The sequence below is a fragment of the Piliocolobus tephrosceles genome, chromosome 13 (genome assembly GCF_002776525.5).
Source record: "Piliocolobus tephrosceles isolate RC106 chromosome 13, ASM277652v3, whole genome shotgun sequence".
Taxonomy (NCBI): domain Eukaryota; kingdom Metazoa; phylum Chordata; class Mammalia; order Primates; family Cercopithecidae; genus Piliocolobus; species Piliocolobus tephrosceles.
The window spans coordinates 8032655-8059079 of record NC_045446.1 but is presented as its reverse complement, the minus strand read 5'-3'; the positions used below and the strand labels follow the sequence as shown (position 1 = coordinate 8059079).

At 49.7% G+C, this 26425-nt stretch overlaps 4 protein-coding genes and 1 pseudogene across 7 annotated transcripts in view; 3 read left to right on the top strand and 2 right to left on the bottom strand.

The window, feature by feature from the left end:
* The window catches only part of LOC111533669 (pyruvate carboxylase, mitochondrial-like), a 1148173-nt gene that overhangs the window by 265075 nt on the left and 856673 nt on the right, over window positions 1-26425 (bottom strand). The gene's annotated exons all lie outside the window — the stretch shown is intronic.
* Window positions 1792-18471, top strand: SF3B2 (splicing factor 3b subunit 2). Of its 4 annotated transcripts, none has more exons than XM_023186150.3 (22): window positions 1792-2065; window positions 2222-2268; window positions 2577-2654; window positions 4703-4942; window positions 5157-5207; window positions 6480-6597; window positions 6898-7004; window positions 7354-7450; window positions 7616-7707; window positions 8129-8344; window positions 8501-8638; window positions 8815-8895; window positions 9082-9309; window positions 9882-10031; window positions 11302-11391; window positions 11504-11611; window positions 12627-12734; window positions 13025-13167; window positions 13253-13354; window positions 17509-17608; window positions 17715-17900; window positions 18242-18471. In XM_023186150.3, exons 1-22 carry the CDS (start codon window positions 1933-1935, stop codon window positions 18311-18313), a joined length of 2685 nt encoding a protein of 894 aa, XP_023041918.1. In that variant the 5' UTR covers window positions 1792-1932; the 3' UTR covers window positions 18314-18471. The 4 variants fall into 4 exon arrangements, with proteins under 4 accessions (XP_023041918.1, XP_023041917.1, XP_023041920.1 ...); XM_023186149.2 differs by having other exon boundaries at window positions 6895-7004; XM_023186152.3 differs by lacking the exon at window positions 5157-5207.
* On the top strand, window positions 2694-2778 carry LOC111522511 (annotated as a pseudogene).
* PACS1 (phosphofurin acidic cluster sorting protein 1) overlaps window positions 19854-26425 on the top strand; it is a 174070-nt gene continuing 167498 nt past the window's right edge. The window contains exon 1 of the mRNA XM_023186568.2: window positions 19854-20422. Coding sequence (XP_023042336.1) covers window positions 20070-20422 — 353 coding nt within the window. The 5' untranslated portion in view covers window positions 19854-20069. The remainder of the gene's footprint in view (window positions 20423-26425) is intronic.
* On the bottom strand, window positions 22589-23237 carry LOC113220245 (60S ribosomal protein L29). Its single transcript, XM_026449039.2, has one exon. It carries the CDS (start codon window positions 23186-23188, stop codon window positions 22721-22723), a length of 468 nt encoding a protein of 155 aa, XP_026304824.1. The 5' UTR covers window positions 23189-23237; the 3' UTR covers window positions 22589-22720.

The following is a 26425-nucleotide window of genomic DNA, read 5'->3' as shown; positions in this document are numbered from 1 at the left end:
GGGGCTGGATACGCCCTTCTAGGTCCACATAGGAAATAGGTAGTATTGTATGAGGGTCCTTGTTACGGTTAAGGAGGAGGAAATAGGGATTCTGAGAGTCAGAAGGACTGCTGGTGGCCCCAGTTCGGCCCCTTGGGCATGTCGCCACCTCTGACCATCAATCCTCCACTGTGTCGGGGGCGGAGGAGGATCTTGATACCTTGCCTCTTTCCCAGAGCTGTCATAAAATGAGGCTCCACCATCAGCCTTTAGTTTATCCTGCCTCAGAGACCCCGCCCCCTTCCCTAGCACCTACACATCCCTTGAGGCCTTCAGCCTCAGACGACCTGCCTTGGGCTCTCCAGTTACAGGGAGCAAAAGAGCCTTCCTTCGGGCTAGAAAGGTTCTGCCTGAGTGGGCTGACACGCTGGAGGAAGGGCACATTGTTCTGTCTTCCTTACTGTCCTTTCCAGGTTTGGCTTCCCCTCTGGGAGTGGCAGCAGGAGCCTGCCATAGTGATATTGATGCAAAGGGGAAAGGTCAAGGTTTGGGTAGGAAGAAGAGGACTTCCCACCCAGTGCTAGGATGTGAGCCAACCTTTCTCAACCCAGTCCTTTTCCCTGTCTCTCCCAAACCTCACCTTCCCCAGACCTGGTGCCCCATTCTTTTTTCCCCTGTTCCCAGCTTCTTCTCCACGGGGGGCAGTTGGCAAAATGGAGCTGGAGAAAAGATCTGAAGGGGATGTTTGGGGGAAAATGAGACCATTTCACTGAAGTCTCCCCATTCCCGTACTCAATACACATAAAAACACACACAGTGAGTCTGGCTGTTAGTGAGAGGCCAGAGCTAGTGGCAGGCAGAGGTGGGGAGAGAAACTGAATTGATGGTGTGGGACAGCGAGAGGTGGATGCTAGGCAGGCAAGAATCCCTACCAGTATCTGCCTCTGTCCCCAAAGACCACGGGGAGTTGGGGTGGGGAGTGGGAGGCAAGGTGGGCCCCCAGTTCAGGTGCGGCTGAGGGAAAAGGGGCCTGAGTTTATTTTTGAGACTAAAAGACACAAATACTGTCACCAGAAACATTGTTCGTTTTTCCCAGTAATCATTTATTGGGCGCCTCTTGAACGGCAGGTGATGCGAGACTGAAAAAGATCAAGTCCCTGCTCACATTTTTGGGATGCAGGTAGGAAGAAAGGGCAAGAAAGACTTAACAAACGGTGGAGATTCGAATGTATTATGGGAACTCTAAGAAAGGAAAGCGGGAGAAAGCTTAGTGGAGAAGACATTTGAGCCGGCCTGGAAGGTGGAAAAGGGGGCTTTAGTATCGCCCTTCCCCCAGGTCGGCAGCTGGAGCTCAGCCCGGGCGGGCCCGCTCCTCTCCCGGCTCGGATCCCCTTTCAGCCCATTCATCCGGGCCTGGGCCGGGGGTGGGCGGGCAGACAATCAGACACTGTTTTATCCCGGGCATTGGCTCCAGCCTCCCGCTTGGCGCCCGCAACGCGGAGCCGCCGGGGAAATGAGTCTCTCGGGACTCCCTGGGAGCTTAAGCGTCCGAGGATCTGACCCGGGAGCCGGGACGGAAGGCTTGAGAGCCTGCGCTCCAGCAGGTGAGGCGCAGAAAACACTCCCTCGGGGCAGGGCCAGCCCTCCCCGCAGCCCCGCCCTCCGGCCCGCCGCCGGCCTTCTGGGCCGTAGCCGGGCGCAGGGCCCGCAGAGACCGAGACCTGCGCACTACAACTCCCAGGAGGCCTAGCGACCAGACGGCCGAGGGGCCACTGGAGAAAGGGGCGTCTGCGGCGAATCCCGTCGCCCAGCGCACCTCAGCGGGTGGGCCTCGGTGCGCGTCGCCTCCCAACCAGAGAGGACGTGGCGTACGTCGCCGCCGGAAGTTCCGGAAAGTGGGCCCAGAGGCCGGCCCGAGTTTCCGGGTTGGTCGCGCGCCTTCCTGCGGCTAAGATGGCGGCCGAGCATCCCGAGCCTCCCAAAGCGGAATTGCAGCTGCCGCCGCCGCCACCTCCAGGCCACTATGGCGCCTGGGCTGCCCAGGAGCTTCAGGCCAAGTTGGCAGAGATCGGAGCTCCGATCCAGGGTGAGGAATAACAGGAAGTCGAGGGGACTTTACGGGCCTGCGGAGAAGCGGAGCCTGGTTACCCGGGAGACCCGGGCGCGAGGGGCGGAGGCGGGCCGCTGGGGTCTCACCTGGCTGGGCTTGCCTGCTCCATTGATCGTGTACTTTGCCTCGCAGGTAATCGCGAGGAGCTGGTGGAGCGGCTGCAGACCTACACCCGCCAGGTAGGTGTTGGCGGCGGGACGTCAGGATAGGCCGAGCTTCTCCAGGATACCTTATATACCCCATCACGGCTCGGTCTTCATTCTTTCTTTATCTCGGCACAGCAAGGCGGAGGCTTGCTCTTTTTGGCTTGTTCTTGCCTTTGCCAGCTTAATTGTAATTTCTTGTATCCATCTTGGTCCTCCTCAGTGCCCAGCCGGAGCGCTGGCAGACAGGCACTGGATAACGTTTTGTTGAATGAATTGGGAGAGAACGTCGATTAGTGAAACAGCTAGTTTTGGACTGACCTAGAGTCCTTTCTCTTTTGCAGACTGGCATCGTGCTGAATCGGCCGGTTTTGAGAGGGGAAGATGGGGACAAAGCCGCTCCACCTCCCATGTCAGCACAGGTAGGGAGGTTCTTCCATTTTTTAAGATTCCATCTGCTGATCCTTTTGTAGCTCATGAGCATGATGATTCGGTGTTCGCGTGCATGTGTGAGATGTCACACCCTTGCACATTACTCGCCTGACCTGAGTGGGGAATAAAAAGATTCCATATCTTCAGGGTAGCCCTTCCTCTCACTTGCAGTGTACTTGGGATGCAACTGACTGATTGGGCAGGGAGGTACTGCCATGACAGAATTGTGAGCTCTTCAGTTCTCTCTTTGATGCTGATACTTGCCTCCTTTTCCACTGTCTGCTTCTCCAAATTCTGCCTGTCATTCAAGATTCAGCTTGTGGCCAGGTGCAGTGGCACATGCCTGTGATCCCACCATTTTGGGATGCTTAGATGGGAGGATCACTTGAAGCCAGGGTTCAAGACTAGCCTGGGCAACACAGTGAGACTCTTGTTACTACAAAAAATTTTTAAAAATTAGCTGGGCACGGCGGCACATGCCTATGAAGTCCCAGCTACTCTCTAAGCTGAGGTTCAAGGATTGCTTGAGCCCTGAGGTTCAAGGCTGCAATGAGCTCTGGTTGCGCCACTGTACTCCATGTACTCCATCCTGGGTGACAGAATGAGACTTTCCTTCTCTGGAAAAAAAAAAAAAAAAAGGTGGGGGAGTGATGGGGTAGGGGCTGGGAGAGTGTCAGGAAAAATAGCAAATGCATGCCAGAATTAATACCTAGGCAGTGGGTTGATAGGTGCAGCAAACCACTATGGCACGCATTTACCTATGTAACAAACCTGCACATCCTGCACATGTGCCCCAGAACTTACAATAAAATAAAATTAAATAAAAAAATAGGGGGAAAAAAGAGGCAGGGCATGGTGGCTCATGTCTGTAATCTCAGCACTTTGGGAGGCCAAGGCGGGTGGATCGCCTGTGGTTGGGAGTTTGAAACCAGCCTGGCCAACATGGTGAAACTGTCTCTACTAAAAATACAAAAAGTAGCTGGGCGTGGTGGCACATGTCTGTAATCCCAGCTACTTGGGAGGCTGAGGCAGGAGAATCTCTTGAACCCAGGAGGCGGAGGTTGCAGTGAGCCGAGATCAGGCCACTGCACTCCAGCCTGGGCGATAGAGCAAGACTGTCTCAAAAAAAAAAAGAGAGAGAGGCAGGGCGTGGTGGCTCACGCCTGTAATCCCAGCACTTTGGGAGGCCGAGGCGGGCGATCACTTGAGGTCATGAGTTCGAGACCAGCCTGGCCACCATAGTGAAACCTCGTCTTTCCTGAAAATGCAGAAATTAGCCAGGCATCGTGGCAGGTGCCTGTAATCCCAGCTACTTAGGAGGCTGAAGCACGAGAATTGCTTGAACCTGGAAAGCGGAGGTTGCAGTGAGCTGAGATTGCACCATTGCGTTCCAGCCTGGGTGACAGACTCTGTCTCAAAAAAAAAAAAAAAAAAAAAAAAAATTCAGCTTGAATACAAGGAAGCCTGACTTGTCCCTACCCAACTAGAAGCAATCACCGTCTTCTTTGCCTGCCCCAGGAACAGTTCCCATGTTCTTTTGTGAGACATTGAGGGCTCCCTGATTTGATTTCATACTCCTTGCATTTAGCAGTCATTGGGGTTTGCATTGCCCTGGTACAGTGGTTCCTGTTTGTTTAAGTCCTCTCAATTTCCATGTTGCTTCTGATCCAGGATTTGCCTCTGATCTGGGATCTGTTGATCCCAGTAGTGGCTCTGACCTGGGATCTGTTGATCTCTGTGTGTAGTTTGAGGAGTCCCTAGATGGCCTCGGAGGTGTCTTTGAGTCTCTTGGAATTGTATGCAGAATCTGTATTCAGGATATCTTTCTGGAGAGAGTGGATAGCTTCCTGTGGTTGGTGCCGGAAGTTAACATTCTCATATCTTTATAGGGCTATGGAGCATTCTCTCTTATGAAGTAGGAACTATGTATCATTTGACTTAGAATCCCAGCTCCTGACTCAAAGTAGATCCCCCAGATATGTGCAGATGAGTAGATAAATAAATGTTTCCTAGTTTTATGATCATATTTTCTCCACAGCTCCCTGGAATTCCCATGCCGCCACCACCTTTGGGACTCCCCCCTTTGCAGCCTCCTCCACCTCCCCCACCACCTCCACCGGGCCTTGGCCTTGGCTTTCCTATGGCCCACCCACCAAATTTGGGGCCCCCGCCTCCTCTCCGTGTGGGTGAGCCAGTGGCACTGTCAGAGGAGGAGCGGCTGAAGTTGGCTCAGCAGCAGGCGGCATTGCTGATGCAGCAGGAGGAACGTGCCAAGCAGGTAGGGCAGGTGGAAGCCCTGGCCTGGGCCTCATTAGGTCCCTGAAGAGGCAGTGGAGCCTTAAGAGAAAGCTGGGTCCTAGAACTAAGGCTTCTGGGAAGGTCGGGAATAAATATTGGAACATGGGCCCTTGACTGGAAGAGGATCTCAAGAAGCAAGAGTTGTGGCAGATAGGCCCGTCAGGTATTGGTATGAGCTTGTTTTCTTTTTTAAGCAGGGAGATCATTCGCTGAAGGAACATGAGCTCTTGGAGCAGCAGAAGCGGGTAATACCCCTCCCCCTAACCTTTGACCTCATGGTCCAATCCATTGGCTGTCATTTATAGTGCTTCGAGTGCACCAATCAAGTTTTCCTTGGAGGCTACTTTGTTCCCAACTCAGTACTAGTATCTTCCAAAGCATTCAATTTTTCTTGAAGTTCAGGAATTGACAAACTATGACCTGTGGCCTGTATGTGTATGGCCTGTGAGCTAAAAACAACTTTTAAATTTTTTAAGGATTATAAGAAAACCCAAACAAAAATATGTACCAGAGTCCATATGGTAATCCACAAAGCCTAAAGTATTTACCTTCTGACCTAGTAGTAAAAACTAAATACTTTTTGAAGTATTTACCTTCAAAAAGAGCATGCTGACCTCTGCTCACCTTACATGACATCATTCTAGATAGGACTCTGGGTAATTGAGTTATTTGTATTGGATTTAGACAAAATAGGACTGTAAGTCTGGGAATGTTATATAAGATGTTTGGCCCCAGAGGTGCGTTGCATTAGTCATTACACAGTGGATTACTCAGGAGTATTAAAAACTGAGCGTTAAAAGCAACAAGTATGAGCTGGGCATGGTGGCTCACACCTGTAATCCTAGCACTTTGGGAGGTTGAGGTGGGCAGATTGCTTGAGCTCAGGAGTTTGAGACCAGCCTGGCCAACATGATGAAACCCTGTCTCTATCAGAAATACAAAAATTAGCCAGGTGTGGTGGCGCATGCCTGTAGTCCTAGCTACTTGGAAGGCTGAGGTGGGAGGATGGCCTGAGCTGGGAAGGCAGAGGTTGCAGTGAACTGAGATCATGCCACTGTACTCCAGCCTAGGCAACAGAGCCAGACCCTATCTCAAAAAAAAAAAACAACAACACAAGTCTCGACCTGTGGATAAAGTACTGTCTTTGCCCAGATTGTGCTGGATTTTGAGGGGTAGATATAAGAAAAGAGCTCAAAAGTTTCTAATGTATCTTTTGGGGAAGAAAACTCTCTGAAAAGTAGAAGGCACTGTTTGGCTCAATATGAAATTCTCTGCTAGGAACCAGAAGTTTCCTGGGGTTTTCGTTGGTGTTACTTCTAGGGATTTTCCGTTGTGATGAGAGAGCTCCTCTGTTTGGATTAGTAGCCTGGAAGTGTGGGGGTGGAGGGGATGTCAGCACCCAAGGGGTTTGTGATTGTTCTCCTTGGGCCCATTACCCGGCTGAAAGAATGCATTTGCCAGGGGCTGCCTGCCAAATGAGTTTTCAGGCAGTGTCTACTCCCACTTCCCTCCCGTAGGCAGCTGTGTTATTGGAGCAGGAACGACAGCAGGAGATTGCCAAGATGGGCACCCCAGTCCCTCGGCCCCCACAAGACATGGGCCAGATTGGTGTGCGCACTCCTCTGGGTCCTCGAGGTGAGACCCTGGGATGGAGGGGAAGAGCAAGAAAGGTGATGTAGACATTTTTAAAAAGACTTTTAAAGTATCTATCACATTTAAAAAGAGCATATATAATAAACATACGGTTTAATGGTTTTTTACACACTGAACACACCCGTACAATCAGCACCTGGACCATGATCAGCACCCCGAAAGCCCCGCCACATGCCCTCCTCCCCGCGGGTTCACCATCGCCCTTTTAGCAAGAGAGGGAATTTTGTATGTGAGTGTTTTGTCTCTTCTGACATTGGATTTCTTTTTCCCATCTCTCAGTAGCCGCTCCAGTGGGCCCAGTGGGCCCTACTCCTACAGTTTTGCCCATGGGAGCCCCTGTTCCCCGGCCTCGTGGTCCCCCACCGCCCCCTGGAGATGAGAACAGAGAGGTGAGACTAACGATTTCCTCCTAGGTATAAGAGAGTGGTAGTTTAGGAGGGGACTATTTTTGGATTTTTAGAGAAGGGTTCTGTGAGAAGATGGGGGGCTTAAATTCCTGGGGGGAGTGGGGAGCCGTACTTATTTAAACTAAGGGTACAGCAGAGGGATTGGGGAGACATTACTGAGGCAGAGTCTTGGGGTCCCTCTGAGGAACACTGAACCTCACTGAGCCCAGTTGGTGTTGCTCACTCTCTGCTGCTTACATCAGCTGGGCAGCAACCTTTCTAGTCCAAGAGGTAGAAGCTGGTGGTAAAAGGGCACTGTGATTCGCCTTCTCTGACTGGTTGTCTCTGGCAGATGGATGACCCTTCTGTGGGCCCCAAGATCCCACAGGCTTTGGAGAAGATCCTGCAGCTGAAGGAGAGCCGCCAGGAAGAGATGAACTCTCAGCAGGGTGAGTGCCAGGCATCTGAGGCTGTAGCCACAGAACCTGGAGAGGCTGAGCTGAGTCCTCGTCCCTCTGTCCCTTTCCCTTGCCTCTTGGTAAAGGCAGGTTACTGTGAATGAGTGCAGGGTGCAGTGGCACCGTGAAGACTCATTACCACCTTCTTCCTTATAGAGGAAGAGGAAATGGAAACAGATGCTCGCTCGTCCCTGGGCCAGTCAGCGTCAGAGACTGAGGAGGACACGGTGTCCGTATCTAAAAAGGAGGTAGGGGTTGGAGCTGAGTCTGGAAGGAAAGGCAGGAGATGGGACTTGGGTACGGAAATAACACAGTTTATAAGTGTTCAGTAAGTAATAGCTTCTGTTTTGTGCCAATTTCCGCCCTTAGCATCTTACGGCTATTTTACATTTAATTGCTTTTGAGTTTCAAGTACTATGAATGCCTACATTTTACAGCTGAAAAAGCTGAGGTTCTGAGACGCACAGTAATTTACCCAAAGGCACACAGCTTGTGAGTGGCAGAACCTTGGAGTCTGCCTCCAAGGCCCCTTCGCAGCCACTTCATGAGATGGCCTCCGAAAAGCCTGACCGCTGAACTGTGGGGGAGACCGGGGGAGGGGTTTAGGGTTTGGGGTGCTGGCACAGTGCTTGGATTCCCTGACCCAGCTGGTTTTCCTCCTCTTGACAGAAAAACCGTAAGCGCAGGAACCGAAAGAAGAAGAAAAAGCCCCAGCGGGTGCGAGGGGTGTCCTCTGAGAGCTCTGGGGATCGGGAGAAAGACTCAACCCGATCCCGTGGCTCTGACTCCCCAGCAGCTGATGTTGAGATTGAGTATGTGACTGAAGAACCTGAAATTTACGAGCCCAACTTTATCTTCTTCAAGAGGATCTTCGAGGCTTTTAAGGTACAAGGAGAGCACACTCGGAAGGGGCAGTGCCAAACAGGGAAGGGGCTCAGAGGTGGGTGCGAGGCAGCAGTGAACAGGCATGTTTTTAGTGCTGGCTTTAGGAACTGGGAAGGGGCTCAGAGGGCGGGGGTTTCACCTTGTCTGCCTCCTCAGCTCACTGATGATGTGAAGAAGGAGAAGGAGAAGGAGCCAGAGAAACTTGACAAATTGGAGAACTCTGCAGCCCCCAAGAAGAAGGGATTTGAAGAGGAGCACAAGGACAGTGATGATGACAGCAGTGATGACGAGCAGGTCAGGCCCAACCCTCCTGGTGGGAAGCAGGGACTCTGGGCACAGGTGACTGAGATGCATCTACAGAGGGACCATGGTGAACACTTGCAGAGCTTTGGTGGCTTAAATTTGGGGTGGGTTGGGCAGTTTCATTCACATCTGAGTCGTGCTCAAAAGAGATGATTGTTCTGTTCTAGGAAAAGAAGCCAGAAGCCCCCAAGCTGTCCAAGAAGAAGTTGCGCCGAATGAACCGCTTCACTGTGGCTGAACTCAAGCAGGTAAGCCCTGAGAGTATCCTGCAGGCCCTGGATCCCAGCTGGGAGACCACCTGGGGAGCCAGGGAGGTGAAAAGGAGTTCTTTGAAGGAGGTGGGAGTGATTTGGGTTTAGGTTCTTTGAGGAAGAAGAGCTTCAGAACTGAGAAGTCGGGGCTCTCGAGAACATGCATTGCTATGTGTTTTCCAGCTGGTGGCTCGGCCCGATGTTGTGGAGATGCACGATGTGACAGCACAGGACCCTAAGCTCTTGGTTCACCTCAAGGCCACTAGGAACTCCGTGCCTGTGCCACGCCACTGGTGTTTTAAGCGCAAGTACCTGCAGGGCAAACGGGGTATTGAGAAGCCCCCCTTCGAGCTGCCAGACTTCATCAAACGCACAGGCATCCAGGAGATGCGAGAGGCCCTGCAGGAGAAGGTGAGGGCCTGGCAGGGCTCAGACCTGCCCTCGGGTGTCCCCATCCTTCACAGCAGTGTGCTTCAAAATGGGAATATGGGTTGAAACCCACCTACCACCTACTTGTTACTTGTCTAATTATCCTTTTGTTTTCCTCCTCTGCTCTTCCTCCCCTCTGCCTTCACTTTGCCAGCTCACCTGGTGACTCCTTTCTCAGATGCACTTTGTGGCTAGGGATTCATGGTGGTTGTGTAACTTCTTAATTTTAAAGCTTTTAGTTAAATGCTCTGAACTCAGGAGGTACAAAAGAACACGGGGAAGTCTCTGCCTTCCAGAGAAATGATGAGATTCATCTCTTGATGAGATGGTTTAAAAACTAGTTATTGATATACACAGCTGAGGCTGATATTGTGTAGTCTGTTTTGTTCAGTATGGAGTATGTAATTTTGAAGAGTTTGAGCAGGAAGGATTTTGGTGACTTTCGGGGTGAGATAATTGAGGCTTCCCTTGATCTCTTTTGGAGTTGGGAGCTGGATTCTCTACATGAATTTGGTGAGTACTTGTTAAGGCTTGTCTTCTGCCATTCTCTACAGGAAGAACAGAAGACCATGAAGTCAAAAATGCGAGAGAAAGTTCGGCCTAAGATGGGCAAAATTGACATCGACTACCAGAAACTGCATGATGCCTTCTTCAAGTGGCAGACCAAGCCAAAGCTGACCATCCATGGGGACCTGTACTATGAGGTTTGGAAGGGGGCTGGGAGAGGTCAGGCTGGGCCTTGGGGTTGAGACTGTCTAGGGCTTTTTTTTTTTTTTTGAGATGGAGTCTTGCTCTGTCACCTAGGTTGGAGTGCAGTGGCGCGATCTCCACTCACTGCAAGCTCTGCCTCCCGGGTTCACGCCATTCTCTTGCCTCAGCCTCCCAAGTAGCTGGGACTACAGGCGCCCACCACCGCGCCTGGCTAATTTTTGTATTTTTAGTAGAGACGGGGTTTCACCATGTTAGCCAGGGTGGTCTCGATCGCCTGACCTCGTGATCTGCCCGTCTCGGCCTCCCAAAGTGCTGGGATTACAGGCGTGAGCCACTGCGCCCGGCCTTTTTTTTTTTTTTTTTTTTTAAAAGATGAGGTCCACCCTGTTACCCAGGCTGGAGTGCAGTGGTATGATCTTGCTTCACTGTAGCCTCTGCCTCCTGGGCTCGAGCAGTCCTCCCATCTCAGCCCCCCGAGTAGCTGGGACCATAGATACACCACACCCAGCTAATTTTTTGTATTTTTGGTAGAGACAGGGTTTTGCTATGTTGCCCAGGCTAGTCTCAAACTCCTGAGCTCAAGTGATTCACCCGCCTCAGCCTCCCAAAGTGCTGGGTTTACAGGCATGAACCACTGCACCTGGCCCAGGAGGGCTTCTGAAGCAACTACAATAGTTCCTCAGCCTTAGAATTGCGCATTGACTATCCTTGGATGAGATGGAATTTAAAATGAGGTCCTGTTTGGAGGAGAGATGCAGATCTGGTGGCTTCTTTCCCTGATAGACTCTTCATATCCTGTCTTAGAAGTGATAATGGTGGTGGGTGGTTTAGGGATGGAGGGGCCAAGGGACAGTTGCTTTTAGAAAACTTTTAATATTGGGGGTGGTAGAGAAGTTGGTATTTTTTTCTGATCCTTGAAATCGTAGTCCCCTTGATGTCATGGAATTTATGAGGTGGAAGAATTTTGCAGATCATCCTGTCGAGTGCCCTCGTTTTACTGATGAGAAGGCAGGTCCTAACGTTGGCTGTGTTCTCATAGTGGGTTATTGACAGCACTGGGAGTCTGGCCTGGTTTTTATTCCTTCCCCGACTTTGGCCAGGGAAAGAAGTGATGAGAATCAGAGTGGGAGCCAGGTAGCCCTCACTGGGATTTTATATCTGATGTGGGTTAGGTCTTCTCGCCTTTGTTTTCACGTCCTCTTGCCATTGTGCTCCCACTGAGTGTCTGGGTCTGCAATGTAGCATGCTTTGTTTTTCCCTTAGGGGAAGGAGTTCGAGACACGACTGAAGGAGAAGAAGCCAGGAGATCTGTCTGATGAGCTAAGGATTTCCTTGGGGATGCCAGTAGGACCAGTGAGTGTCAATTAGCTTTCTGGGGAAGCAGCGAAGAGGGTGGGGATTGGAGCGGAAGGCAGTGACAGGGATAGGGTTTGGCAGATAGTATCCTGTTCTCTTTTTCCTGCAGAATGCCCACAAGGTCCCTCCCCCGTGGCTGATTGCCATGCAGCGATACGGACCACCCCCATCGTATCCCAACCTGAAAATCCCTGGGCTGAACTCGCCCATCCCTGAGGTGAGCATTGTCCTTTCATTCATTCTTGGCCGTTTCTGCTTTTGAACTGGAAGGTGATTTTTTTGTTTTCCTTCTCTAACTCTACCATGTGTCTCTTTATTTAAAAAAATTTTTATCGACACATAATATTTGTCATATACCATGGTTATGTGTGGAAAAAACAAGTAATGGTTTTTGTTTTTTAAAAAACTGACATGCTCATCGTAAAATATTCAGTCAGAGTTGACAAGTACAAAGATGAAAGCAAGTCACAATTTGACCACTCAGAAATAGCCAAATTCACTATTTGGTGAATGTGTTTCCAGATATGTCTCTGAATATAAGAATGGCCAGAGAGAAATAATTTTATCTCAGCCAGATGTGGTGTCTCAACACCTGTAATCCCAGCACTTTGGGAGGCTGAGGTGGGAGGATCCCTTGCGGCCAGGAGTTTAAGACTAGCCTGGGCAACATAGTGAAACCGCACCCCTACTTTAAAAAGTAAAGAAATAATTTTTTTTTTTTAGCTTCACTTCAATCTATCAGAAATAATTTTATCTCAAGAATGTCTTCAAATTTATTCTTATTTTAAAATAAGCATTAAAAAATTTGACAGGTAAGAGTCATTAAAGTAAAAAAAGTAGTATTGTTCAACTTTAGTATTGTTTAAACTTCTGCCCCTTAAGATAAATAGATTCTGAACAAGCTAGCCTTTCAAAGTTAGGAAAACTCAGTAAGAAATTGAAGTCACGTTTTCAACGTACATGTTTTGGTTTCAGACAGCAGAGACTCTGCCATGACAGAAGAGGTTATTAGCATACTTTCTGCCTCCTGTCTCCTTATCCTGTTGCCTCCAGATTTTAGTTGTTTATTAATTTTGGTTTCTAATGCTTCATAACATTTAATTTTATTCTGCAGTCGTAATTTCCGGAGTTCCCAAGTGTCAGCTCTGTACTTTTGAGTGTGCCTTTCCTCTAGGGCTTCAGAATTTCTTTTGCAGCTAAGGAGTGAACTGATTGTGCTCACTGTCTTGCAGAGCTGTTCCTTTGGGTACCATGCTGGTGGCTGGGGCAAACCTCCAGTGGATGAGACTGGGAAACCGCTCTATGGGGACGTGTTTGGAACCAATGCTGCTGAATTTCAGGTATGGGCTATGTACTGGCGATCTGGGTTTTACTTAACGTCATGAAGGTTAGAGATTGTTGGTTTATAGCTTCATTATCAGGGAGTTGTGTGTTCTGACACAGCAGAGCCTGGAAGAGGGCAAACATTTTCCTGAGATGTTAATGCAAGGCCCTCACTAGAATTTGAGCTCTAGGTAGGTAGGGATTATTGTCTGTGTGTTGACTCTTAACACCCCTTCAGCTTAAAACAGCCTGGTACATAATAGGTACTTAGAAAACATTTGTTGATTGATTAAGTGATTTCTTTCAGACCAAGACTGAGGAAGAAGAGATTGATCGGACCCCTTGGGGGGAGCTGGAACCATCTGATGAAGAATCCTCAGAAGAAGAGGAAGAGGAAGAAAGTGATGAAGACAAACCAGATGAGACAGGCTTTATTACCCCTGCAGACAGGTGGGGGAAGCAGAGAATGCCTCTCGGAAATGGCTTATCTTTGGGGGCCTTCTCTTTACTTCAGAGCTTGTTCCTCTCTTCACAGTGGCCTCATCACTCCTGGAGGCTTCTCATCAGTGCCTGCTGGAATGGAGACCCCTGAACTCATTGAGCTGAGGAAGAAGAAGATAGAGGAGGCGATGGATGGGTGAGGGTGCCAGACAGGGCTTCACTTCCCGTTGGCTGACTGGCTGACTGTTGTTCCTTTCTCCCCCATCCCTTTTTAAACAATTATTGAACCAACTCTGCCAGGCACTACTCCAGGCAGGGAGGAGTCAGCAGTTGAGGTAAACTGGTAATTAGAGAGCAAGATACTTTCAGATGTAGATAAGGATGCTCAAGCAGAGGAAACTGGGTAATGGGATGGGGTGGCAGGGAGGCCTTTGGGAAGGCCTTATTGGGGAGGCCTTGAACTGAGACCCGAATGAAAAAGCGCCAGCCACAGGATCATCTGGATCAGAAGTAACAGTAAGTGCAAGCAAGCGCAAAGCCCCTGAGACAGGGATGGGCTAGTATTTTGAAGCTCCATTTTTAGGTACTTGAATGTGTAGTGTTGTTAGGTCTTCATGAATTGACCCCTTTATCATGAAATGACCCTCTATCCATTCTGCTCTTTGTTCCCTTTTTCCTGTTTTTATACCTTCTTTTGGATTACTTGAACAATTTTTATGATTCCATTTTATCTCCAGTGTTGGTTAATTAGCTGTTAAGTTTTTGCTTTGTTATTTTAGTGGGTGCTCTGGGGTTTATCGTAGATCACGTCTGTATTAGGATCTAGCTTCTCTTGATGTCACACTGCTTCCAGATGGCATTAAGAGCCGCCATAGTGTACTTCGCTGTCTCCGCCCAACTTTGCACTGTGTTATCATGTATTTACATGTTATAAATCCTGTACTGTGTAGTTATTATTTTTGTTTAAATGGTCAGTTATCTTTTAGGGAGGTTTAAATAAGAATCACGCATGAAGCCACGTAGTTACCATTTCTGTTTCTTTCATTTCTTTGTGTAGATCCACGTTTCTATCTGATACCATTTTTCCTCTGCCTGAAGGGCTTCCTTTAATGTTTCTTAAGTTAGGGGGCATGGTGGCTTACGCCTGTCATCTCAGCACTTTGGGAGAAGGCTGAGGCGGTGGATTGCTAGAGTCCAGGAATTTTGAGACCAGCCTGGGCAACATAGTGAGACCCCATTTCTACAAAACAAACATTTCTTGTATTGTGGGTCTGCTGGTTTTGAATTCGTTCAGCTTGGGTCGTCTTAAAAATTCTATATTTGGCCTTCATTTTTGAAAGATCTTTGCCAGGTATAGGATTCTAGGTTGACAATTTTTTTTCTTTCAATACTTTTTTTTTTCTTTTTTGAAATGGAGTCTCGCTGTGTCACCCAGGCTGGAGTGCAGTGGTGTGATCTTGGCTCACTGCAACTTCCACCTCCTGGGTTCAAGCGATTCTGCTTCAGCCTCCTGAGTAGCTGGGATTACGTGTGCATGCCACCACATCCAGCTAATTTTTATATTTTTGTAGGGACGGGGTTTTGCCATGTTGCCCAGGCTGGTCTCGAGCTCCTGGCTTCAAGTGATCCACCTGCCTTGGCCTCCCAGAGTGTTGGGATTATAGGCGTGAGCCACCACATCAGCCTTCTTTCAGTACTTTTAAGATGCTGCTCCAGTGTCTGTCTTCTTTCTTGCATTGTTTCTGGTGAGAAAGCTGCTGTCATTCTTACCTTTGTTCCTGTGTACATAATGTGTCATTTTTATTTGGCTGTTTTTAAGATTTTATCGCTAGTTCTGACAATTTGACTACAATGTGCCTAGGTGTAGTTTCTGAGTGTTTCTTTGCTTGGGGTTTTTTAAGCATCTTAGATCTGGGTTTTTAGTTTTTATTAATTTGGGGAAAATTTTGGTCATGATTTCTCCAAATATTTTCTCTGTTCCCTTCTCTTTCCTCTCAGCTTATTCCTCTATTAAGTTGTCCCACTCCTCACTGATGCTCTTCATTTATAAAGAAATTCTTCTCTCTTTGTATTTCACTTTAGAAAATTTCTATTGCTATGTGTTCAAGTTTACTATTATTTTCTTCTGTAATTTCTGATCTAACAGTAATCCCATACAATATAATTCTCCTTTCTAGAAGTTTGATTTCAGGTCTTTTAAATCTATTCTTTCTCTCTTAACTTTTTGAACATGTGGAATGCAGTTATAACAATATTTTATTTTTATTTTATGTTATTTTATTTTATGATGGAGTCTTGCCCTGTTGCCTAGGCTGGAGTGCAGTGGCATAATCTCAGCTTACTGCAACCCCTGCTGCCCAGGTTCAAGTGATTCTTGTGCCGCAGCCTCCCAAGTAGCTGGGACTACAGGTGTGCGCCACCACACCCAGCTAATTTTTTTTGTATTTTTAGTAGAGACAGGGTTTCACCATGTTGACCAGGCTGTTCTTGAACTCCTCAGGTGATCCGCCTGTCTCAGCCTCCCAAAGTGCTGGGATTACAGGCATGAGCCACCACACCTGGCTACAACAACATTTTAATGTATTGTCTGCTAACTCTAACATCTGTGCCATTTCTGGGTTGATTGCCATTAGTGGATTCATTCTCCTCATATGGATTGTATTTTCCTACTCTTTTGCATGCCTGGTAATTTTTTTTCTTTTCCTTTTTTCTTTTGAGAGAGTTCTCATTGTGTTGCCCAGGCTGGTCTTGAACTTCTGAGCTCAAGCAATCCTCCTGCCTCAGCTTCCCAAAGTGCTGGGATTACAGGTGTGAGCCACCAGACCTGTTCAGTGCCTGGTAATTTTTTATTGAATGCTAGGCTTTGTGAAATTTACCTTGTTGGGTCCATGATATTTTTGTATTCCTGTGGATTTTCTTCAGCTCATTCAGGAATATAGTTATATGGAGCTAGTTTGATTCTTTCAGGTCTTGTTTTTGGGGTTCTTGAGGCAGGACTGAAGCAGTCCTCCCCACTGTGAGGCACAAGTGCCTGTGTACTCTACCCACCGCCCTGTGAATCAGGAGGTTTTTCCGTCTGGCTAGTGGGAGTTACACTATTCCCAGTTCTGAGTGAGCAGCAGGTGCTGTTACGAATCCTTTCGGGTGCTTCTTTCCCTGTCCTTGGTAGGCATGTGCTGTTTAGTACTCCCCCTGCATGCTCGAGGACCTTCTCTAGGTCTCTTGAGTTCTCTCTCAGCTCTTTTCTCCAGTACTCTATCCTGTGAACTCTAGCTGCCTTGATATCCCTGGACTTTCAGCTTCATCCTCCCAACTCATGGAGTCCTCAGGGCTCTCCATGCGTCTTCTCTCTGTTCTGTGGCCTGCAAACTCTTGGTGCAGTATGCTGGGGCAGTTGAAGGGCTTATTGCATTTGTTTTCTATCTCGCAGGAATCACTGTGCTTTGTTGCCCCATGTCTAGTTTAGTCTTGAAAACCACTGTTTCATGTATTTTGCCCATTTTTTGGTTGTTTCAGGCAGGAGGGTGTATCTGGTTCCTGTTGCTCCTTGTCAGGAAGCAGAAGTCTCAAGCTTTGCATATTCAAGGAAGGAAAATAAAGAAGGGTACTGTGGACAGAGTATAGTGAGGAGGGCTTGGGTAAGGGATCAGGCTATGAACCCTTTAGGTCATGGTAAGGAGTTTGGATTTTATTCAGATAATGATCAGAAGCCTCAGAGGGTTTTGAGCAAAGGTCTGACAGGACCTGCCATCCATTTTAAGCCATTTTCTCTGGCTCCTGTGTGGAGAATAGATTGTCACCTCTTCCAGTGGGAGAGGTGGAGATGATGGACATAGTCTGGGGTAATAGTGGTAGATGTGCTCTTATTCCTAGTGTAATCCTTGAAATTAGTGGTGAAACTGGCTGTGGATGGCTCTTGAGTCGGAAGGCCTGGAAGTGTGAATTATGTACATGAGAACTGAAGTCATGACATTCTTCGGGTGGGAACTGTTGTCGCCTGCTCTCTCTTGCTAGCTTCTCTGTACCAAAGTTCTCTTGGAAACTTTGAGCCTCTCTGACCTTTTGACCCTTCTGTGCATGTGGGAGTCCTGGTCTGTGATCCCCTAACTTGGTTTAGGGGACCCCTTAGCTCCATCTGTGTTCCCTAGAGTCAGTACTGTGCCACCCTCCCCTTCCCCCTGCCCAATTCTTTTCTGTCATGGGCCTCCATGAACTGCAGAGGCTGCATCCTTGGGGAGCTCAGAAGCTCTGCAAGGCGCTGAGTGGAGGTGCCACCTGTATCTTTTGTTTCCGCTTCTGGAGACCCTTTTGTCCCTTCCTTTTTGGGCCTGATCCCATTGTCCTTCACAGAAGTGAGACACCTCAGCTGTTCACCGTGTTGCCAGAGAAGAGAACAGCCACTGTTGGGGGAGCCATGATGGGATCAACCCACATTTATGACATGTCCACGGTGAGTACTTGGAGGACACACTGCTTTTGGAGGCTGAGAAGGGCGGCAGAAGCCAGGGCTTCTCTGACTCTCTTTGGAGGTGACAAGGCCCTGATCTCCTTTCCAGGTTATGAGCCGGAAGGGCCCGGCTCCTGAGCTGCAAGGTGTGGAAGTGGCGCTGGCGCCTGAGGAGTTGGAGCTTGATCCTATGGCCATGACCCAGAAGTATGAGGAGCATGTGCGGGAGCAGCAGGCTCAAGTAGAGAAGGAGGACTTCAGTGACATGGTGGCTGAGCATGCTGCCAAACAGAAGGTAGGCACTTCCAGGGGCGCTGGGCTGGGTGAGAGCCAGGGACCCTGGCCTGCCGTTTTCAGTGGTGTGGTGCCCTCTAGTGGTGAGAGTGAGGGTGGCCTCTGCTTGCTGCCCTGTGCGCTTAGATTTGGAAGTCTTAGAAATCCTCCAGTGGGCTGCCCTCTTTAAGGACGATGAGGGGGAGGAACTCAGCCAAGTCTGAGAGGGAGCTCGAAGAGAATCCAGATTCAGCACCTTTCCCACAGACTTCTATGTCTATGTCAGGCTGTCCCCCCCCCCTGTTTTGGGGGTCTGGGGGTGGTTCAACCTGTTATAACCTGTGTCTCTTTCTCCCTATACAGCAAAAGAAACGGAAAGCTCAGCCCCAGGATAGCCGTGGGGGCAGCAAGAAATACAAAGAGTTCAAGTTTTAGGTCCCCTCATGCTGGCCCTTTTTTTGGCCCTCCGTCTGGATGCCTGGGCTTCACACAAGAGCCATCTCTCCCGCAGTTCCCAAGGACTTGTCATTTCATGTTCTTATTTTAGACCTGTTTTGTAAATAAAGCTGTTTCCCAAGGAAAGAGATGAATATGTAACACTCCTGATCCTCCCTCATCTCCTTTTAGCCCCTTCTTGCAAAAGGACTAAAATAGCCTCTTTCTACAATCACTGGGCTGCCCCGGTAACCACGAACATGAACTGGGATCAGACGGCGCAGTTGACTGGTGGTGACGCCAACCCCGGGCTGAAATCTGTGTTTCACCACTGCCCTGCTTTGTAGGAAGGCTTGGGGGAAGTACCTCTAGGTCTGGTTTGACCTTACTACTTTGTCCTTGGGGAGTAAAAATAGCCAGCTTAGCGCCCTAGCGTGGCGGAGGAAGTAACAGTGGGCTTGGGAAGTAGGCCAGGGCAGGCCTTCCCAATTGACCTTGTGACCAGAAGTCCAAGTCCTTACCTGTGTGAGAACTTAGCTCAAAAGCTAAATTATCCTGAGTCCATGCGAGCCCTTGGGTTCAAGCAACACTAGTCGCTGGGATTTGGGGTTTGTGTGTGGGATGAGGGGACTTGCTTTCTCCAGGTTCTTATCCCCTGGTCCTGAGCAGCCTTTCTGACAGGCTAGAGCAGGCTGGATCACTGGCTCCCATGGGCATTTGCCAGCCTGTGGGGAGGGGAGTCATGTGCTGCTGTTGTACTACTGTTGGTGTTTAAGTGCACCAGTGGAGGCACTCACTTGCTGGAGGGTTCAAGATGGTTTCGGGGTGGAGAGGGGTGATCCCGATAGGACGTGGCAGCTGAGCTAGGCCTTAGGAGGAATGGAATTTTAGAAATTTGGTAAGCAACAAAGCACTGGCACTCTAAAGGATTTGGGGGGTAGGGGAGCTGTAGGGAAAGAAGAGGAAGATTGGCTCCAGATGGGCCCCGGGGTAGCTTGAGAATTCACTCGTGCGAAGAATCTTCTGGACTCCAGGTCCCTGAGCCCCCGCTTGCCCTCGGGGCGGGAACTTCCCGGATCACAGGCACTCGCGGTGGCAGCGGGCTCCGGGTGTCCGCCGACCTCTCCGTTTGCCGGGGCCGCAGGGCAGGGCTAGGTCGGTAGGCGGAGAGCGGGCTTCCCCGGGGAGACCCCTACCGCTGGCGGCGGGTTCGGCACTGGCTCCGAAGACTCGAGGGGCCGAGGCGCGCTCCCGCGGCAGCCCCCTCCCTGCCGGGACTGAGTCCCGGAAAAGCCGGGTTTCCGCTGGCGGGGCCGCGGCGGGCCGGGGGCGGGGAGGCGAGGAGCGGGGGCAGACGAGCCGCGGATTTGAGGGCAGGGCCCGCGGGCGCGCGCTGGCCACAGACCACCAATTCAACTCCGTCGGAGCGAGGGGTGCGCGCCGCCGCACGCAGGGCGCGAGCGCGCCCGGCCCGGCCCCTCGGCGCTGGGTGGGGCCGCGCTGGCCAGGCTCCCCGCCCCCTCCCGGACACGCCCACCCGTGTCGGCCGCGCGAGCCGCAACAGGCAGCGGCGGTCGAGCGCGAGGCCCGCGCGCTCAGAGGCCTCGCGCGTGCGTGCAGCTCGCTGGCGGCTCGCGCTCGGGCAGGCGAGCTGAGGAGGTTGCCGAGCCCCCGCCGCCGCCGCCGCCGCCGCGGAGGAAGCCTGGGAGCTAGCTCGGCGTCGCCTCGGCCTCCCTAACCTCCGTCTAGCCGGGCCATGGCGGAACGCGGAGGGGCGGGCGGTGGTCCCGGAGGCGCCGGGGGCGGCAGCGGCCAGCGGGGCTCCGGGGTCGCCCAGTCCCCTCAGCAGCCGCCGCCGCCGCAGCAGCAGCAGCCGCCACAGCAGCCGACGCCCCCCAAGCTGGCCCAGGCCACCTCGTCGTCCTCGTCCACCTCGGCGGCGGCTGCCTCCTCCTCGTCCTCGTCCACCTCCACCTCCATGGCCGTGGCGGTGGCCTCGGGCTCCGCGCCTCCCGGCGGCCCGGGGCCAGGCCGCACCCCCGCCCCGGTGCAGATGAACCTGTACGCCACCTGGGAGGTGGACCGGAGCTCGTCCAGCTGCGTGCCTAGGTGAGCGCGGGCGGGTGCGGCGGGGCGCCAGAGGAGCGGGGTGGCCGCCTGGGGCCCAGCCCTCCCCGCCCCAGCGCCCAAGGGGTCCCCGCCCTCCATCCCACCGACTGTCCCGCGGCCGGGCCTGGCTCCAGCCAGGCCTCCGGGGACTCCTGCCGCGGGGACCCGCCCTCTCCTGGCAGCCCCACCTTCTGCCTGGGGCCGGGACCACCCTTCTGTCCTCCCGGAGGGACTTTCTGGCCTCGGCCCCGGGCTTTCTCCGGTTGGGCTGACCGAATCCGGCCTTCCTGGCAGTCAGTTTCCCCGAGTAAGCCACTCTCCTGCCTCGCCGGCGCCGGGGGCTGTACAAACATGGATGTGGTATAGATCTCTTGATATTATTATTTCCCAATAGACTCAGCATGTGCCAAACTCGATTGTCAGCTCTTGCAGGTAAAGCTCATATAATCAACCAAGGGACTTCTCGCGGCACACATGTTCATTTGAACTTCATATTACACACGTTCTGTCCCAAGCACTGTGCTCTTAGTTTTGGGGTCCTATTTAATGTGTCCTCAAGTGTATTTTTACCTCCCTTCCCCCACTAAAACTGATCCCAGAATCTCCCAGCTCTGCAGGGCTCTATGAAATTACTGCCTTGTTCCTAAATTCAATCCATTCTTCTCTGTCTGTTGGAACCATCTGGGGACTTTCCTTCCATTGGCAAAATCGGCCTGAGTTTGGGGATATTTTCTGTTTCTGTATTGGCAAGGCAGCCTGTCTCCAACTCTGGGGACACTGTGGTATGTCTTACAGTTTGCCACTTGAATAAGACAGTGTGTGGAGCTGGTTTCACTCAGCCCAGAGAAGTGCCTGGAGGTGTTGGAGGTGTTCTTTTTTTCACCTTGCAGCTGAGTTGATTCTGTTGCCTTGAAGTCTTGGGCTCTCTCCTCACTGTTGGTTAGGCAGACGGATGTGTAAGTCAGAGTTAGGGAGCATTGCTGGGCTTCACCCTCAACTGTCTTCCTTTCCCCACCTTTTTTCTGGATAATATTATTTTATATATATATCCCAGATAGGAATGATGAGAGTACATCTTTCTGTTTCGCTCAGCTTAAGGAACAGAGCATTATCACCTCTGTTGAAGCTCTCAGGATGTCCCTTCCTGACCATCTCCCCTCTTCCTTCTACACAGGGAAACACTATTTTGAATCGTGTTTATCATTTCCCTTTTTAGAAAAAAAAAATTAGTTTTACTACATAATGCATCTCTATATATTTTATAGTTCTGAATGTTTTTGAAGTTTGTATAAATGACGTCATCCTGTATGTGTTCTATGACTTGATTGGTTTTTTCTTTTTTTTTTAAATCAGCATTAGGGTTGTGAGAATCATCCATGTGGTATGGTAGCCATAGTTAAATATTTTCATGATGGGTAGTATTCCGTTGTATGAATGAATATACCATCATTCTCTTGATGAATATGTAGATTGTTTCCTGTTTAACGCCCTCAGTAATGCATACATTTCCCCCCAGGACTCCTAGTGCTCTTGTGCAGACATTTCTTTAGGTTGTATTCATATGGAGGGGTGGGGTTGCCACTTGCAGAGTGTAGATCTGGGACTTAACTGGGCAAAAGTAGATTGTTTCCACAGGCTCCTTCCACTCTGTTTCCACGTCACTTAACAGATTTATACTTTTTTTTCCCCTCTGCCCTTCCTCTAGGGAAATCAGGAGCCACATTAGTTTAGTTTGCTGTGGCCAGATCCATAGCACAACACCAAGCTCAAGTGAGAGTTGAGTTTGTGATGGTATTCCTCTCTTGATCCTAAGCAGGCCTCCCTCTTTCTATACAGGCCCATCCATCGCTGAAGTATCCTAACCCACCTGTTTCACACATAGAAACACCGTGTCCCTTCCTATGTGGGTCCAGCCTTCCTGTTCCTCCTTCACTTCCATGCCTGTGTTTGGTGACATTTGGGCAGCTGCCTTCTCCATCTTGTTAGGTTGAAAAGGCGCGAGTCAGCTGGCAAGGAGCTGCAGCAGAGGGGCGTGAATGAAATCACTGACTGCTGTTGATGTTTAGTCTGCCCCTAGGTCTCTTGGTCACTGCACAGTCCACGTAATAAATTATTAGCCCAAGAAACAGCCAGGCATCCTGATCAAATGTATAATTATTATTATTATTTTTTTTCCTGCCTCAGGTTTATTTGTACAAACAGCACAGGAGGACCCCAGCCCCATGCAGATGGCAGCCCGGAGGCGGGGGTGGGGGGTCGCACCAGTCCTTCTGTCCTCACGTTGGCACACAGAGATACCTACTCTGTAGCCTTTGTAGTGGCCTGGGCACCTTTGGGAGCCTGAGCTGGAATTGAAGCTGGAGCTGCAGCCTGAGCCTTGGTTTGATCCTTGGCCTTGGCCTTTGGCCGGCACAGCCGGAGCCCCTTGGCAATGCGAGCACGAGCACGCTTCCCAAGCTTGGGGTGGGCAATGTAGGCAAGTCGATCAAGCTTGCGGCTAACACCTTTTGGGATCTTGGGCTTAACCTCCTTGGGCTTTACGAGGGCTTTGACAGCCTCGGCACGTGCACTCATGGCCTTGGCATTGTTGGCCTGCATCTTCTTTAGGCCCTTCTTGTTGTGCTTCTTGGCAAAGCGCATGTTCCTCAGGAACTTGGGGTCCACCCCCTTAAGAGATTCGTATCTTTGTGATCGGGGTTTCTTGATACCATTTCTGTGCCATTTTCGGGACTGGTTGTGTGTGGTGTGGTTCTTGGACTTGGCCATGTCTGCACCTTTAGCCGCGGCTCCCGAAGCGCCTAGAACCGGAAGAGTCAAATGTATAATTATTATGCTAACTTGCTGTGAGAGGCTTAGGCGGACTTATTTTCGCATTCTGGGAGCCTGCAGTTACGTCACGTTTACTGACCAGTCCTTGAGCTTGTCCACTGTCCTGCTTCGACCTTGTTTTTCACCCATCACCCTTGTACCTCCTAACTCCTTGTGGAACACATGTGCTCTTTGAGCATTTTGCAAGCTGAAATAACACCCTGTGGGGAGAAAATGGCCTGCCATTGGTCTTTCCACTTATTAGAGTCATCTGGTTAATTTGAGGTCTCCTGGGTGTCTTCCTTCATGTTGTTTGGAATGTATCGGCAACATGCAGCACTCTATGGAGGGATTAACATTCTTGTCTCTTGTAACTCAAATGGGACACAAATATTTGAGACACATGCCCTTTAGAAATGTAAACATGATTGTGGATCTAAGGTTAGGTGTGCATAAGAATGTCGTGGGATTTGGTCTCTTAGGGCAGAGAAGAGGGGCTCGAATAGTACAGTGTTAGGAAGGTCCTGCTGCTTTTCTTGATGCCTGTCAAAATATAATTTGCTTTTGAAAAAAATACCATTTCCTGTATTAGATATTTAAATAAAGAGCATTGTAGTTGTTCCTCAGGTAGGTATCTGCTTTTATTTAACATCTGTTAAATTCCCCCAGAATACATAGTACTTTTGAAAAACTTTATAAGGCCGGGCGCGGTGGCTCAAGCCTGTAATCCCAGCACTTTGGGAGGCCGAGACAGGCGAATCACAAGGTCAGGAGATCGAGACCATCCTGGCTAATACAGTGAAACCCCGTCTCTACTAAAGAATATAAAAAACTAGCCGGGCGAGGTGGCGGGCGCCTGTAGTCCCAGCTACTCGGGAGGCTGAGGCAGGAGAATGGTGTGAACCCGGGAGGCGGAGCTTGCAATGAGCTGAGATCCGGCCATTGCACTCCAGCCCGGGCGACAGAGCGAGACTCCGTCTCAAAAAAAAAAAAAAAATTTTTTTTATATAGATGAATAGCTTACCCATAGCTGGTTTTAAAAGAACGAAATTGTTCTGTTGATCGCATTTTTCACCAGCATTTTTTGTTTTTTTTTCTTTAGATGGAGTCTTGCCCTGTCATCCAGGCTACAGTGCAGTGGCCCAATCATAGCTCACTGCAGCCTGCAACTCCTGGGCTCAGCAGTCCTCCAGCCTCAGCCTCCCAAGTAGCTGGGACTATAGGCACATGCCACCACACCTGGCTATTTTTTTTTTTAAACAGGGTCTCGCTTTGTTGTCCAGGCTGGTCTTGAACTCTTTGCTTCAAGCTCTCCTCCTACCTCGGGTTTCCCAAAGTGCTGAAATTACAGGTGTGAGCCACTGTGTCTGGCCTTTTACCAGCATTTTTTTTTTTTTTTAAAGACAAAATGATTAATATATGTCCATGATTAGAAATTTGAGCAGTATGGAAAGATGGAAAGCACAAAGGAAAAAGCCCCCAGTCCATCCCTGTTCTCACTTCCCAGAGGTAATCACTGTGAAATACAGTTTACTTTTAAGATTCTGTTACAAAAAGGTAGCTCTGCTATAGTTGCTTTATCTTTTATGAAATTCAAGCGTTAGAAATTATCTTTGTTTTCCCTCCATGCTAAGTAGTACTTCCTCTACTATGGTCCAGTATGTCATGGACTGTGGTGCAGAGTTATGGGGACCAGGTGGTATGCTGCTTGATGTTAATACGGAAGGGTTTTAGAGCCTCATTGTTGATCCCTTCCCTTCTGCCTTTGTATGGTGAGGTTTTCCTGATATTCTTTTCTCTTTTTGTGTTGCTGTAAGTAGGAGAGGCAGATAAATTATTAAATTTTACAAGCATTCAAAATTTCCTCAGTGGCATAAAAGTGATTATTAAGAGATGAAATGTGCTCTGCTGTATCACTCGCAAACCACATCCAAAGCCCATTTGCATACCCTTATGTGTGTGTGAACTTAGGATGGGAGTTCTGCAGTTATCAGTCACATTTCTCCTTAGGCCACATTTTTTTTAAGTGGGTGCTGAGGTCAAGCCTTAATGGACAAAAGTGTTGGAGCCAGAGAAGGTGGCCATAGCTGAGTTGGCATGACTGGCCTGCAGCAGAAGTGTTACTTTCATGAAAACACTTGGGGGCAGTTGCCCCTTTAACCACAGAAGCACTATACAAGCCAAGATATACTACTCTGTCTTCTTACTATATTCTAGGACAAACTCTTCCAAACTCAGCATTAGTTTACTATTTATTTATTTATTTTTATTTTTGTTTGTTTGTTTTTGAGATGGAGTCTCACTCTGTTGCCCATGCTGGAGTGCAGTGGTGCAGTCTCGGCTCACTGCAAGCTCCGCCTCCCGGGTTCACTCCGTTCTCCTGCCTCAGCCTCCCGAGTAGCTGGGACTACAGGCGCCTGCCACCACGCATGGCTAATTTTTTGTGTTTTTTAGTAGAGATGGGGTTTTACCGTGTTAGCCAGGATGGTCTCCATCTCCTGATCTCGTGATCTGCCCACCTCGCTCTCCCAAAGTGCTGGGATTACAGGCGTGAGCCACCACGCCTGGCCTTTGTTTTGTTTTTTTGAGACACAGTCTTGCTTTGTTACTCAGGTGGGAGTGCAGTGGCACAATCATGGCTCATTGCAACCTAGACCTCCTGGGCTCAAGCATTCTTCTCACCTCAGCCTCCCAAGTAGCTGGGACCATAGGCGCTTGCCACCATGCCAGGCTGATTTTAAAATGTTTTGTAGAGATGGGGTCTTGCTGTGTTGCGCAGGCTGGTCTTGAACTCCCGGGCTCAAGTGATCCTCCCTCCTCAGTCTCCCAAAGTGCTGGAATACAGGCGTGAACCACTGTGCCCGGCCCATGCCTTAGTTTTTTCATCCTTATGGGAATACTTTTACTTACTATCCATTCTTAGATGTGGGTGAAATATATATAAAATCGGATCTATAGAAGTGTGGGAGAAAGCACTTCTTAAATTATAGGTATGAAGTAAATGTAATTGATCAAATAAGAAAGACCTGGTGAAATTTCTATTACTACCCTAGCATTAAAAGTATTTTTTTTTGGCTAGGCGCGGTGGCTCATGCCTGTAATCCCAGCACTTTGGGAGGCCGAGGCGGGCGGATCATGAGGTCAGGAAATCGAGACCATCCTGGCTAACACGGTGAAACCCCGTCTCTACTAAAA

Bases quoted from the DNA above. Each gene is read 5' to 3' on its own strand.
- SF3B2 (XM_023186149.2), top strand. From the start codon at position 1,933: ATGGCGGCCGAGCATCCCGAGCCTCCCAAAGCGGAATTGCAGCTGCCG. The intron at 11,612-12,626 runs GTGAGCATTGTC...ACTGTCTTGCAG, and splicing joins TGAACTCGCCCATCCCTGAG to AGCTGTTCCTTTGGGTACCA. The intron at 13,355-17,508 runs GTGAGGGTGCCA...TGTCCTTCACAG, and splicing joins ATAGAGGAGGCGATGGATGG to AAGTGAGACACCTCAGCTGT.
- LOC113220245 (XM_026449039.2), bottom strand. From the start codon at position 23,188: ATGGCCAAGTCCAAGAACCACACCACACACAACCAGTCCCGAAAATGG.